Genomic DNA, 15,959 nt, shown 5'->3' with positions numbered 1-15,959 from the left:
ACATAGACATTAAAATAATCCTACCATGAAGGGACTTTAAAAGGATAAGAAAGAATGGAGAAATATATCTAATGCATTTTTTATTCTAACATTAGGTGAAAACCTGTATAACTTTTAGTCTAGTGTTTTTCAAGCATTGAAACATTCATGACTCGTTAGTGGGTCATGATATTATTTTATTAGATTGCTACCTACCTTTGTTAAAAGTGTGGAATAGGATAGAAAAGAATAGACAAGAAAGTATGAGACCTTATCATGCAAAGTTTGGTATAAATTCATGAAACCCATTTGCACTATCCATGTGTGTGCATGATTGATATAAATGTATTTTTAATGGTGTGTCAGACAATTCAAAACACTAATCTACTCCAATTACCTTATTTTCCAAATGAGGGGAATTGAAGTCCAGAATTGAATTTTTCCTTCCAAGAATACACAGGTAGTTAGTTTAGAACCCAAACAGTCCGGTCTGAACATTGAATCCATTTGCTTTTCCATTGTTTAGATTAGCTCTTGAAAATGCTTATAGGAACTGCCGTCGATGTGGCTGGTATCATTCACTTTAGAGCTGTGGTAGAACCATGGAGGAATTTCCTTCCTTCCTTCCTTTGTTCCCTCTTTCTTTCTTTCTTTAATGGCCACACCCATGGCATGTGGAAGTTCCTGGCCAGGGATTAAATCTGAGCCACAGCTGTGACCCATCTCCCAGGAATTTTCATCTCTTTGCAAAGAGAGGAATGTTACAATCATTTGGGAAAATGGCCAGGAAGTGTCAGAACCTCATCAATATTAGCTTAAAAATGGGCTTTCTCAGCCTCCTCATGCCCAGCCCGGAGTCCCACCTACCCAACAGTGGATGTTCAGTGTTGTTTTTCATCCATTGTCCTGTCACTGAGCCCAGAAAAAGCATCTAAGAGTGATGAGTCAAAAAATAGTAATGGAAGGGTAAATGAAGTTTCCTTTAGAAGAAATGAATGCTATTTTAAATCTTTAATCCAGTAGAGTGGTGTTCTCAAATTGTTCATTGGAAACTTAAGGTAAGGTTTTCTTGGTACAAATTCAGATATTAGGGGCCCATCCAGAAATTCTGATTCAAAAAGGTCTAGGGTAGGTTTTCACCGAGCAGTTCAAGTGATTCTAGTGAAAATTTGCAGTTCGTCAGAGACTCTAAAAGTCAAGTCCTAGCATATAAATCGCTATGAGGTGTAATGGGGAACTGGGCTGTTGCTGCTCATCGTAGGAAGTCCTTGCTATGATTTGGTGAAAGAAAGGCTGCATTTGAAGTCAGAGCCTTGGTTCCAGTCTCAGCCTTGATGCTAACTTGGAAAGCTTTGGGCAGGTCACACGCCTCTCTGATTCTTTCTATCCAACTTGAATTCTGTATTTTCCACTCTGAGATATTCAGATATTTTCCCTCTGGAAAAGGTTTTTACTAGGTCTGTTGGGTTTGTTTGTTTGTTTGTTTGTTTGTTTGTTTGTTTTTTAAGATTTATTCTCTTATTGGTCAGTATTTTCTCATATTTTTGCATGTCTGGCTATCCCAGCACTTGCCAGCTCAGTAGATTTATCTTATCTAATGGATCATATTTTTTAGTTCTTAGAATGAAAATGCTAAACAAAACACTTAATTGTGATATTCTTAGTTTTCTACTCACCTTCATTTCTAAATTGACTTTTCATACTTAGAGAAACCAGGGATTATTACAGAGCATAGGGCCTGGAAGGGGAGGACTTGGGTTTAAATTATATCTTTGCCATGTCTGAACTAAGTAATTTTTCAGAACTTAACCTCCAGGAGTCTCTGATTGTTCATCTGTGGCTCTCTAAAAATTGGAGGTTATAAGGCCTGGCAGTTTCACATAGTTGAGGAAGATCTAAAGAGACGTTTTCTGTAAAAATCACATAATAGCTGTAAAGCACCATGACTGTGCCAAATTTAAAATTACTGATAATCCAAATACAATTTTACAATAGCTGCTCTAGTGATTTGGCTTTTATTCATAATTCATTAGAATCGGTCATCTGCGTGGGAAAAACAAGAAGCCATGACTGTGATCGCCTAGCAGAAAATTGTAGGTAAAAGTTAGATTTGGGTTAGTGAGGCTTCTTCCTTCCTTACAGAGAAGCTGAACCTGTAATTTTATCTTCTCTCAAGTATGCACTTTGAAGATGGTTCAACCAAATATGCCAATAGAAGCAGATGGTGATTTCAGGGTTGATTATTTATGTAGCTCACGTCTAGAAAATTTGAGGTCCTGGGGAATCATGCAGAACCGAGAAGTTTCCTAAATGATTTCATACAGAACCACTGATAGCTCATGTCCTTGGCTAATCACAGAAGCATCTCAGCAGGCAAAGCAGGGAGGTGGTGGAGCATCTTCCCGCAGTCCAGGGGCTCCCTAGCAGGTACTTTCTTCCATCCGCAGGATCAGTTTATCCTACTCCTGTCACCCAAAACACATGGGACGATATCATCATCGCTTTTTGACTTGGAGAATTTGGATTTTTGAATTCTGAATTTTCCCATTGATAATAAGCTAAATGCTGTGTTCCTAAAATATTTTAAAGTGCTTAGGAGAAGCAGACAAACGTTGTGATTTTTTTAAAGAAAAAAATCATTTTGTGAGTTTTGTCGTGCTTCACAGAAGCCATTTGTGTATTTTCTCTTTTCTTCTTTTACTTTTTTTTAATTTGATCAGAAAGAAAGATATGAGAAGCTTACTAAAAGCCACCTTCAGTCTTCAGAGATGTGCTTTGCCATCAATTCAGTTGAATACAGTGGCTAGAAGAAAGCTACTTTTCTTCATCTCTTTGTAAAAGTCATTAGACCGTATTAAAGGCAAACTGTCATTGGATATGAGTTTTCCTTTGGATACATAAGATATAAACGAGAGACTTTTTTGGTATTTTTTTATTAAAGGATAGTTGGTTTACAATATTGTGCCAATTTCTGCTATACAGCAGAATGACTCAGTCAAACATATATGTGCATTATTTTTTTAAATATTATTTTCCATCATGGTCTATCCCAGGAGATTGGATATAGTTCCTATGCCGTACAACAGGACCTCATTGCTTATCAATTCTAAATGTAATAGTTTGCATCTACTAACCCCAAATTCCCTGTCCATCTTTCTCCCTTCCCTCTCTCCTTTGGCAACTGCAAGTGTTCTCTATGCAAAAAAATTTTTTTTTATGTTTGCATTTTGTGTTAATGTAAGAAACATCATGACACGATATGAATATCCTTTTATGGGACTATATTAAATCTTAATAACTTGTGTTATATTGCAAAGCCTAAGAGGAAGCCAAAGCCTAGCATATTCTTAGTCTATTGCTTATAGGTATAAGCCTACTTTTGTTTCTCAGTGTCAATATTAGTCTACAAAGAGCAACTTACACTGTTAGGGAGGAACCTAGGTACATTGTACAGACTTCAGTGTTAGATAAGAGGAGATACTAATATTAAGAAACATTAGATACATTAAGTTCAGAAATAGATACATTAGAAATGGATACATTAACTCAGAACTCTTGTTTTTAATCTCTATAAAATTGGCTATGTGAATCTCATAAAGCTATAATAAAATTTTAATATTAAATATTCTGTCATTTAATATTTATAGCTGGTATGCCTTCAAAAATATTTTTCTTTATTTTAATTTTATTTGTTATGTATTAGATAGCTGAATTATTTATTGAATTTACTTGAGGGAGTTCCACCTGTCTTTATGAAGAACTTTTAACATAACATAGACTTATTTGTAATTTCAGAAAGTAAAATCATTTGTAGTTTTAACAAATGTGTATTCCCATGGAATCACCACTCCATTCAAGATAAGGAACACTTAGAAAGCATCCTAATGTCCCCTCCCCCCCTTTTTTTGTCTTTTGTTTTTTTAGGGCCACACTCATGGCATATGGAGGTTTCCAGACTAGGAGTCTAGTCAGAGCTTCAGCTGCCAGCCTACACCAGAGCCACAGCAATGCCAGATCTGAGCCATGTCTTCGACCTACACCACAGCTCATGGCAATGCCGGATCCTTAACCCACTGAGCAAGGCCAGGGATTGAACCCACAGCCCCATGGTTCCTCGCCGGGTTCATTTCCACTGCACCATGACAGGAACTCCCTAATGTCCCCTTGATAGATCCCTCCACATTCTCCATCTCAACAACTGCAGACCTTATCCTTATCACTCTACATTAGTTTTGCTTGTTCAAAAGGCAAATATGAATGGGAATACACGCTATACATCCTTTTATGTCTCACTTCTTTCATTTAGCATCATGCTTCTGAAATTTGCTCATGTTGTTCTATTTATAAGTAGTTCTTTTCATTGCTAAAATAGGCTTCCATTGTATGGATATGTCGTAATTTGATTATCCATTCACCTGTTTTTGGCTAGTTGGATTGTTTCTAGTTTTTAGCTATTATGAAAAGAGCTGCTATAAGAGCTGTAATCCACTGAGCAAGGCCAGGGATCGAACCCGCAATCTCATGGTTCCTAGTTGGATTCATTTCCGCTAAACCACAACAGGAACTCCAAACATGGGAAAATTTTAGAGCCACATTTCCTTTCCTTTCTTTCTTTCCTTCCTTCCTTCCTTCTTTTTCTCTCATTCTCTTCTGGGTCTTTAATTATATGTTTGCTAGACTGTTTGTTATTTCTATTTAATTTTTTTTTTTGTATTTTAAGAATCATTTTTATGCAGATTTTTTTCTCTTTGCCCTCAGGTTAAGTAATTTCTATCAATACATCTTTAAGTTCACTCACCCTTTTTCTTCTGCCTCCAGTTTTCTATTAAGCCCATCAGTGTTTTTAAAAACTTTCTATTTACTTATTTTTTGGCCACACTTGCGGCATGTGGAAGTTCCCAGGCCAGGAATCAAAGCCATACCACATTAGCAACCTACGCCCCTGCAGTGACAATGCCAGATCCTTAACCTACTACACCACAGGAGAACTCCCCATCCATGATTTTTTAAATCTCCATATAGTTCTTTTTCATAGTTTCTTCTTTTGTTGCTAATTCCCTAGTTATTTGCTCATTGAGACTATATTTTTCTTTAAGACTTTGAACATATTTCTTTCATTCTCTTTCTCTCTCCCTCTTTTTTTTTTTTTTTTTTTTTTCTTTTCTGCTTTTAGTGCTGCCTCTAGGGCATTTGGAAGTTCCCAGGCTAGTGGCTGAATCAGAGCTGCAGCTGCTGGCCTGCACCATAGCCCTAGCAGTGCAAATCCTAGCCACATCTGCAGTCTATACCACAGCTCCTGGCAATGCCAGATCCTTAACCCACTGAGCAAGGGCAGGGATCAAACCCACATCCTCATGGATACTAGTCCAATTCATTCCCGCTGAGCCACAACAGGAACTCCCATGAACCTATTTCTAATAGTTACTTTTAAGTCTTTGTTTGCTGAACCCACATCTGGGCCATCTTAAAGTCTCACAAGATCAGTTTTTTTCTTGACTATGGCCATATTTTTATTCACTATTGATGGTAATTTTTTCTTGACTCTGATCCCCATTTCTCCATTTATTTGTATAAATGGCAGTTTTTGAGTTTTATACTAAATGTGGTGAATGGAGAGACCTGGATTCTCTTGTCTTCCTCTGCAGCTTCTTCGCAGTTCAATATCTAGCTGATGACCTTGTACTTGTGTAGGTTTGTATTTTTTTATTTGTTAAGGCACATTTGTGGAAATGCATAGGTGTGTCTCTTAAATCCTTCTAATTTGGTAGGGCTTAGCCTCCCAGCTCTGTCACTCTTTCAGGTCTTGTTAAGACTTAGACTTTGGGAGCTCCCGTCGTGGCGCAGTGGTTAACGAACCTGACTAGGAACCATGAGGTTGCGGGTTCGGTCCCTGCCCTTGCTCAGTGGGTTAATGATCCGGCATTGCCGTGAGCTGTGGTGTAGGTTGCAGACGAGGCTCGGATCCCTCGTTGCTGTGCCTCTGGCATAGGCCGGTGGCTACAGCTCCGATTAGACCCCTAGCCTGGGAACCTCCATATGCCGAGGGAGCAGCCCAAGAAATAGCAAAAAGACAAAAAAAAAAAAAAAAAAGACTTAGACTTTGGTAGAGAAGCTCTAGAAAAGTCTTGTCCTAGGCAGGGTCTCTGCTCCTAAGGTGTGGCCTCTCTGGTTTCTCAGCTGGATGCCTGAGGGTGATGAGGCAGCCCTTCTCCGATTGGAAGAGGACTCTCAAGTCCCTCATAAGCCCTGGCCTCTAGTATCTTGTTTTTATTTCCAGCCTAGTAGGAGCTACTCTCTGGCAGGACTTTTGAGGTCTAACCACAGGTATACACAGTCCAGGTTCTGGCAAGAAGTGATAGGAGATTCCCACAGAGGTCTGGTTCCCCTCTCTGTGCACTTCTTCTGCACTGGACCATGTACCTGTAGCGCCCATTCCTTTGAAAACCCTAAACTCCCATCCCTGCTCCCTCAGCTCAGCAGGACTGTCCTTCACAACTTTGGATTCAGCAAGCAGCTTGGTCAGAAAATTCCATCCAAAAGAGCCAAGGAGGTGTTCCTTTCATGATGCAGTGGAAACAAATCCGACTAGGAACCATGAGGTTGTGGGTTTGATCCCTGGCCTCGCTCAGTGGGTTAAGGATCCAGCGTTGCCATGAGCTGTAGTGTAGGTCACAGATGTAGCTTGGATCTGGCATGGCTGTGGTGCAGGCCGGCAGCTATAGTTCTGATTTGACCCCTAGCCTGGGAACCTCCATATGCCACAGGTGCAGCCCTAAAAAAGACAAAAAAAAAAAGAGCGAAGGAAATTAAAAGTCCTACCTTATAGGTTTTCTTTCTGCCAAGGATCACAGTCTTGGATTGCCTGTTGTCCAGTGCCTCATAGATTTTGTCCAGTTTTATAATTGTTATGGAGAGGGGCTAGTCTAGTACTGGTTGCTTGTCAAGGCTGGGAACAGAGATTGCCACCATTTAAATTCAATAAACATTACAAAATAATACCCTACCCAGGAAAGGATAGGAGGAGCTAGGTGGGAAGAAGTAAGATGAGAAAAGGGAAAGGAGTCAGGACGGGGTAGAGGTAGTGGGAGGGAAGTACATACTTGTCCCGCTCAGCTCATTAAGTAATTTAATTTTCAGCACATTAAGTTATATAATGTTTTTTTATTGTCTTTTGTCTTTTTAGGGCCACACCTACAGCATATGGAGGTTCCCAGGTTAGGGGTCAAATCAGAGCTGTAGCTGCCAGCCAACACTACAGCCACAGCAACACAGGATCTGAGCCATGTCTGGGACCTATACCACAGCTCACAGAAAAGCCAGACCCTTAACCCATTGAATGAGGCCAGGGATGGAACCCGTGTCCTCATGGATACTAGTTGGGTTCGTTAACCACTGAGCCACAATGGGAACGCCAAGTGATATAATTTTAACACATTAAAAGTAATGTGATTTTTTTTTTATTTTCCCACTTTACAGCAAGGGGGTCAGGTTATCCTTACATGTATACATTACAATTACATTTTCCCCCCACCCTTTCTTCTGTTGCGACATGAGTATCTAGACAAAGTTCTCAATGCTATTCAGCAGGATCTCCTTGTACATCTATTCTAAGTTGTGTCTGATAAGCCCAAGCTCCCGATCCCTCCCACTCCCTCCCCCTCCCATCAGGCAGCCACAAGTCTCTTCTCCAAGTCCATGATTTTCTTTTCTGAGGAGATGTTCATTTGTGCTGGATATTAGATTCCAGTTATAAGTGATATCATATGGTATTTGTCTTTGTCTTTCTGACTCATTTCACTCAGGATGAGATTCTCTAGTTCCATCCATGTTGCTGCAAATGGCATTATGTCATTCTTTTTTATGGCTGAGTAGTATTCCATTGTGTATATATACCACCTCTTCCAAATCCAATCATCTGTCGATGGACATTTGGGTTGTTTCCATGTCCTGGCTATTGTGAATAGTGCTGCAATGAACATGCGGGTGCACGTGTCTCTTTTAAGTAGAGTTCTGTCCGGATATATGCCCAAGAGTGGGATTGCGGGGTCATATGGAAGTTCTATGTATAGACTTCTAAGGTATCTCCAAACTGTTCTCCATAGTGGCTGTACCAGTTTACATTCCCACCAGCAGTGCAGGAGGGTTCCCTTTTCGCCATAGCCCCTCCAGCACTTGTTATTTGTGGATTTATTAATGATGGCCATTCTGACTGCTGTGAGGTGCTATCTCATGGTAGTTTTGATTTGCATTTCTCTTATAATCAGCGATGTTGAGCATTTTTTCATGTGTTTGTTGGCCATCTGTATATCTTCTTTGGAGAAATGTCTATTCAGGTCTTTTGCCCATTTTTCCATTGATTGATTGGTTTTTTTGCTGTTGGGTTGTATAAGTTGTTTATATATTCTAGAGATTAAGCCCTTGTCAGTTGCATCATTTGAAACTATTTTCTCCCATTCTGTAAGTTGTCTTTTTGTTTTCTTTTGGGTTTCCTTTGCTGTGCAAAAGCTTTTCAGTTTGATGAGGTCCCATGGGTTTATTTTTGCTCTAATTTCTATTGCTTTGGGAGACTGACCTGAGAAAATATTCATGATGTTGATGTCAGAGAGTGTTTTGCCTATGTTTTCTTCTAGGAGTTTGATGGTGTCCTGTCATATATTTAAGTCTTTCAGCCATTTTGAGTTTATTTTGGTGCATGGTGTGAGGGTATGTTCTAGTTTCATTGCTTTGCATGCAGCTGTCCAGGTTTCCCAGCAATGCTTGCTGAATAGACTTTCTTTTTCCCATTTGATGTTCTTGCCTCCCTTGTCAAAGATTAATTGACCATAGGTGTCAGGGTTTATTTCTGGGTTCTCTATTCTGTTCCATTGGTCTGTCTGTCTGTTTTGATACCAGTACCACACTGTTTTGATGACTGTGGCTTTGTAGTATTTCTTGAAGTCTGGGAGAGTGATGCCTCCTGCTTGGTTTTTGTTTCTCAGGATTGCTTTGGCGATTCTGGGTCTTTTGTTGTTCCCTATAAATGTTTGGATTGTTTGTTCTAGTTCTGTGAAAAATATCATGGGTAATTTGGTAGGGATTGCATTGAATCTGTAGATTGCTTTGGGTAGCATGGCCATTTTCACAATATTGATTTTTCCAATCCATGAACATGGAATATCTTTCCATTTCTTTATATCTTCTTTGATTTCTTTGATTAAAGTTTTATAGTTCTCGGCATATAGGTCCTTTACCTCCTTGGTCAGGTGTATTCCGAGGTATTTGATTTTGTGAGGTGCAATTTTAAAAGGTATCGTATTTTTGGATTCCTTTTCTAATATTTCATTGCTGGTATACAGAAATGCAACTGACTTCTGAATGTTAATCTTATATCCTGCTACTTTGCTGAATTTATTAATCAGTTCAAGTAGTTTTGGGGTTGAGTCCTTAGGGTTTTCTATGTATAGTATCATGTCATCTGCATACAGTGACAGTTTGATCTCTTCTCTTCCTATATGGATGCCTTTTATTTCTTTGGTTTGTCTAATTGCTGTGGCCAGGACTTCCAAAACTATGTTGAAGAGCAGTGGTGAGAGTGGGCATCCCTGTCTTGTTCCAGATTTGAGTGAGAAGGCTTTCAGTTTTTCCCCATTGAGTATTATATTTGCTGTGGGTTTCTCATAAATGGCTTTGATTAAAATAATGTGATTTTAACAAATCACAGATGTGATCTGGGCCAGGTACTTTGGTGACAGTTAATAATGGTTGAGAAGGTCCCGTGCATATCTCAAGACCTGACAGAGGAAATATATTCACATAAAAACAATCGCAGTAAAATATATTTGGGGTTCCAGTTGCTTTTTGCCTACAGTTTTATGGAGCAGAAGGAAATTAATTGTGCCTAATAGAGAAAGGTTTTACGGAGGAAGTGGTATTTGCATGTGACCTTGAATGATGGGTAAGGGTTTATTTGTTGACGGTGGGTTGAGGGCGGTGGGGAGATTGTTGAATACCGCATGTTAGACAAAGTGAACAGGGTGAAGCCCATTTGAATACTTCGGGGACCATGTTTACCTTTGTGCCAACCAAGGAAAAGAAGTTTGATGTGGAAAGGACCATTTCGGTGAGGATGCACACCCACCCACCCTTTGCACTGCAGTAATCACTTGCATATGTACAAGGGACCCACGGGGGAGTTACTCAGCATTGCCTCTCAAAAGTTCTCATTAAAATTTCCTTTACAGGGGGACCTGATTATACAGGCCATTCTCCTGCAGACTAATTGCACGTTGCAGTGAAAATACTCCGTGCCGCTGTATTTCCCCGCTGGGAGCAGTGTAGGAGAGCAAGGAACGCCATCTCTTTCAGGACAAGTGGCACGAACAGATCGTTTGCTCTAGATATTTGATTTATAGGCTCAAGCTCTTTGACTGTGAGGGTGTCCGTGAGTCTGTATGTTCTGTTAGTTCAGGGGGACTGGGTCAGAGCCTTCAGTTAATGTCCATTTGATCCATGAATTTTTACGTTAGTGATAACTGTTGCCAAAACTTGGCCTCTGTTCACCAGTGTAGACTAGAAATGCAGAGACAGCGTTTGGGATGAAGGAGAAAAAGAGAGCTTTTAGCGCTTTGCCAGGCAAAGGAGGCCACGCTGGCTAATGCTTTAAAGACTATGCCCTCCATTGGGAAGAGTTGAGGGGAGTTTTATAGTAAAAAGGAGAAAGACAGGTTTTCAGATAGGAATCAGGATTGGGACAGACATGCATTTTTCTTTCTTTGGGGGACTCTTAGCCATCAAAGCTGACATCAGGAGATCTTTGGCCACGATCACGATGGTGGCCTTCTGGGTTATTGCCTAGAACAACAATACTTTTGAAAAAGGCATATTGATCAGAGATTAGAATAAACTAGGAAAATTCCTGGAAAACATCATGTGCTAACAATCTTTAACCCAAAGGCAATTGTGTTCAGGGTGCCTAATCTTCAGCTTGTGTTTAGAGTGCAGTTAAGCCAGGGAGAAGTATAAGGAAGGACTTCAAGCTGTTCAATTTTAAAGTATTTATTTTTAAAAGAAGCATAAGGAATATAGTTTTTCTCTTAGGTTCCTAAGATGCCTATGTCATTAAGTGTATCCCTTGAGAAGGGACCAGGATCCCGCCCCAAGGCTGTACTATTGTTTCTTGACTGTTTCTCCCTTGTCTCTGTATCCCCTTTCTTCTCTAACCAGCAGCTGTCTGAACCTGCCCCTTGAAACTCAGTGAAGGTCATGGAAGCTGAAAGAGACCCATTTCCTAAAAACCAAGAAATGGGAGGGGGTTCCGACTGTGGCTCAGCAGTAATGAACCCGACTAGTATGCATGAGGATGTGGGTTCCATCCCTGGTCTCGCTCAGTGGGCTAAGGATCCAGTGTTGCCATGAACCGTGATGTGGGTCACAGGCAAGGCTCGGATCCTGCATTGCTATGGCTGTGGTATAGGCTACAGCTCTATTTGACCCTTAGCCTGGGAATTTCCATATGCTGTGGGTTTGTGGCCCTAAAAATACCAAAAAGAGAGAGAGAGAGAGAGAGAAGGAAGGAAGGAAGGAAGGGAGAGAAATGGTAGACACAGAAAGGCTTTTGTGCCCAGGAGCCCCACAGGGCCCTGCCCCCTTTCATACTTGTTGTCGGGTCTAAAATATTTAACATACCACCTCTTCCCACCTCCTGCCCCTCTCCTGCTTTCCCATGCTTTCTATTTGCCTTTTCCCTCCCTCCTTCCTTCCTTGACCCTTAAATATCTTGGCAGAAAATGGAAAAGTATAGAAAAGTACTGAACATTCATCCCTAAAGTTAAATATCACTGTTGACTCCTTCAATAAATTAAGCCTTGATTTGCTTGTTGTTTAAAATGGAGTAAGCCAGGAGTTCCCATCGTGGCTCAGTGGTTAACGAATCTGACTAGGAACCAGGAGGTTGTGGGTTCAATCTCTGGCCTTGGTCAGGGTTAAGGCGTTGCCATGAGCTGTGGTGTAGGTCGCAGACACGGCTCGGATCTAGTGTTGTTGTGGCTCTGCTGTAGGCCAGCTGCTACAGCTCCGATTAGACCCCTAGCCTGGAAACCTCCATATGCCACAGGTGCGGCCCTAAAAAAGGCAAAAAGACAAATAAAATAAAATAAAATAAATAAAAAAAATAAAATAAAATAAATATAAAATAAAAGAGTAAACCAAATGTGTACTGGATGACTGTTGCTCCGAGGGCTCTCCATAGGCAAGAGAACCTGTAACATTTTCTGTGCATCTCTGAGCTCCCAGTACCAGTGGTTCCTCTTTTCTGAGTATGATTATACATCTGCAGCTGGGGGAAAAGCACACCTCAACATTTTTGTTTTCTTTAAAAAAAAAAGAAAAAGATTCGGAGTTCCCGTCCTGGCACAGTGGTTAACGAATCTGACTGGGAATCATGAGGTTGCGGGTTCGATCCCTGGCCTTGCTCAGTGGGTTAAGGATCCAGCGTTGCCGTGAGCTGTGGTGTGAGTCGCAGACCAGGCTCGGACCCCATGTTGCTGTGGCTCTGGCATAGGCCGGTGGCTACAGCTCTGATTCAACCCCTAGCCTGGGAACTTCCATGTGCTGTGGGAGTGGCCCTAGAAAAGGCAAAAAGACAAAAAAAAAAAAAAAAAAAAAAAAAGATAGTAACATCTCCATTGTAGAGATGAGGTTCCGAGAGGTGAAGCAACTTGCCCAAGGTACTCTAGGTTGTCAGTGTTTGAGCTAGCACTGATTCATGGTCACTCTGGTCCTGGGTCTCATCCCCTATTCTTCACCAGGGGTTCAGTAACAGCTGTGTCATGTCTCATAAATGCACGCTTTGGCAGAAACCATTTTAAAGGAATGTTCCTAAAAGAACAGAACTGACTTCTTTCTGGTCCTCCCTCTGTGATTTCTGTAGTTGACCCTAGTGTTTAATGTTTCTGATTATTTGCATGAATTAGAGAAATCGTAGCACTTTCAAGAGCCAGAAGTATGTAATTATATGTAACAGCTTTTACTACATCACTCAGGTTTACTAGTAGTAATTGTTTTTGCCTTCGAGATAGCAAAAATTTTGTTTTGAAAGGAACTCATTCTTTGAACATCCCAGAATGGCTCTTGAAACTCAAGTGCATTGGCATAAATTAATGAAGTGCCTATGACGGAATGTCTTATAAATGTAATATAGTATTTGCTATTTTCTCTCTTGTGGTCTGTTTCTTTTCACAGCGTGCTTGGAAGACTATACAGACGAATCTGGGATTTTCACTTCTCCAAACTTCCCCAGTAATTACCCCAATAATATGGAATGCATTTATAGGATAACTGTGGAAACCAGCCAACAGATTGCACTGCATTTCACAGACTTCTCCTTGGAGGAGCCCATTGGTGGAGCATGTGCAGCAGATTATGTGGAAATCACGTGAGCACCTTTATTTCCTCATAGTCTTTTGTTGTTGTTGTTGTTTTTGTTATTTATTTTCATTCCTCACCTTTCTTAGAAAGGTTAAGGAAAAAAACCAGAACATTTCTGTAAAGCTTCCTTTTGTGCTCTTTCTTATAAGATACAAAGTTGGTCATTTGGAACCCGACTTCACAGTGGGAAAACAGAAAATTGCACAAGATTCAGTGGTTATTTAGAAGTGATTATTTTATTGGGAATATTTGAAAATCAACTCCAGGTTTTATTTGGTCAGAGTGAAAAGATGTACTACTGTTCTGAAAGTAGTTATTTGCCATTCACATACTGCATACCTACTTTCTTAATGTAAAATCAGTTTAAGTTCTGGTTATTTTCCGTCCATTTAGTCTAATTTGTCACAAAGATAATGGTGCAATAAAGTTGTTCACAGTTTTTCCATATTCAAATAATAAAATCTAGGCTTGTGGATTTTAGTGCCAGGCATTTTTTTCTTTAGTTCTTTGATGCTTTGAAAGAATGAGTTTAAAAAGTTGTATATGCAGTAAAGTCGAGTTAAGTTATCCTTTGGTATCGCCACAGATCATTACATTGAGTTAAACTAGACTAATCATTTTTGGAGTGCCTCTGTGTTAAATTTTTTATTTGGCATTTCAAAAGCCTAGGATCTTATACTATTTTATAATAAACTTTGTTCTATGATATAAGGTAAGGCACTAAAACAGTAAGTGATAATCATATGATATGATGCTAAAATAATATCTTAATTTTCAGCAGTCATTAGGCTTTCATGTTGGGTAAATCTTTTTTTTTTAGGGCCGAAACCACTGCATATGGAGGTTCCAGGCTGGGAGTCTAATCAGAGCTGTAGCTGCCGGCCTACACCACAGCCACAGCCCCGCCAGATTCAAGCCACATCTGCGACCTACACCACAGCTCACGGCAATGCTGGATCCTTAACCCACTGAGCAAGGCCAGGGAGCCAACCTGCGTCCTCATGGATCCTAGTGAGATTCATTTCTGCTGAGCCACGACGGGAACTTCTGAATCTTTGTTTGTTTGTTTGTTTGTCTTGAAAAAGCTATAGATTATAAACTAGATTTAAGACCCCAAGAGTTCTTGGGGAAAGAATTATTTTCAAATTTTTGCATAATTATGTAAAATGTGATATATTAAACTTTGAAAATTTTGAAGTTAGAAGAAAATTTCAAATTAGAAGAAAAATAGTTGTATTTTCTTTGTAAAATTAAGCATGTGTTTATACTGTTAAAAACGGTGGCTTCTCATCCCCTGTTCTCTGACACATTTGCCAGATACTTCATTTGAGACGGAGAAGATTTAACACTGTTAGCCTCCAAATGGTTACATAAAATGTCATGCCAACCATAAATGATGGTTATTCTGTATTAAGTTATTCATATACTCTTTTTTTGGCCACACTCACAGTATGTGGAAGTACCCAAGCCAAGGGTCAAACCTGCGTGACAGCAGCAACAATGCCAGATCCTTAATCACCAGGCCACCAGGGAACTCCTCACATACTCTTTGATGAAGTGAAAAATTGAAAACTTGAAATTGTTTTTCAAGAATTTTTCAGAGAGTAGCAATGACAAACTGATCTGTTTTTGATCTCAAAGTTCAATTCATGTTAGATGTTGCAATTGTAATATTACCAATAACCTAAGAAATGATCCCCTCTGTATTTTGTCACAGTAATGGAGGCTACGCATCTTCACCGCCCCTGGGAAAATATTGTGGTTCAAATCCACCTCCAAGAATCATCTCCCACAGTAACAAACTTTGGTTAAAATTTAAGAGTGACTTCTTTGGCTCAGGGCCCGGATTTTCAGCTTATTGGGACGGATCACTAACAGGTAAATGGCAAAGACTTGTCTCTTAGTGTGCAGTCCAGTCCAATTGGCCTCTTGGTTCTTGGATTGTCGGGATCTTATCTTTTTTTTTTTTCCTCAGCTCTATTTTGTCAGTACTATTTGTAATAAACTTCAACATTATGAATATTTCTGAATTAACCACAGCTGTTTTATTTTTGCTTTTAAAGGACCAAGGAAGGGGACGTTTTCCAGTTGCCTGGTGCACGTCACCAAGCTGGTCCTCTTGATTAGGAAGGGGAAAAGCGTGTTGATGTGAATTAGGATGATAGGCCGGCTATTCTTTGGTGGCACAGTTTGGTTTCACAGCTCTGTTTAAAGGGGAATGGCAGTAGCCCCAGTTTAAAATGGACAGGAAGAAGCTTTACCAGAAAGGAGAGGATACATGTCATCCTGTCTCTGTCTCTCTCCTGCAGGGTGTGGGGGCAACCTCACCACCCCCACTGGCACGTTCACGTCTCCCAACTACCCAATGCCTTACTACCACAGCTCCGAGTGCTTCTGGTGGTTGAAGTCCAGTCACGGCAGTCCCTTTGAACTGGAATTCAACGACTTCCATTTGGAGTATCATCCGAATTGCACTTTAGATTATCTGGATGTACGTACAGAGTTTCAGCTGTGCTTTCACAGCTCTCATCTCGCCCAGCACATGTACACGCATTGTATTTTATTTTATTTCATTT

General features: G+C 40.2%; 1 protein-coding gene across 1 annotated transcript in view; it reads left to right on the top strand.

Annotated features, from left to right (window-relative positions):
* The window catches only part of LOC100521743 (cubilin-like), a 314,323-nt gene that overhangs the window by 72,391 nt on the left and 225,973 nt on the right, over positions 1 to 15,959 (top strand). Inside the window, exons 23-25 of the mRNA XM_021064811.2 lie at positions 13,198 to 13,390; positions 15,101 to 15,261; positions 15,693 to 15,874. Of these exons, the coding sequence (XP_020920470.2) occupies positions 13,198 to 13,390; positions 15,101 to 15,261; positions 15,693 to 15,874 (536 nt within the window). The remainder of the gene's footprint in view (positions 1 to 13,197; positions 13,391 to 15,100; positions 15,262 to 15,692; positions 15,875 to 15,959) is intronic.

The sequence above is a fragment of the Sus scrofa genome, chromosome 10, assembly GCF_054392235.1.
Source record: "Sus scrofa isolate SSC_HxYL_T2T_F1_AM1 chromosome 10, Sscrofa_HxYL_maternal_Yorkshire_Landrace_v2.0, whole genome shotgun sequence".
Classification (NCBI taxonomy): domain Eukaryota; kingdom Metazoa; phylum Chordata; class Mammalia; order Artiodactyla; family Suidae; genus Sus; species Sus scrofa.
Note: the sequence above shows the minus strand (reverse complement) of the source record. Positions and strands in the feature narration are given on the sequence as shown.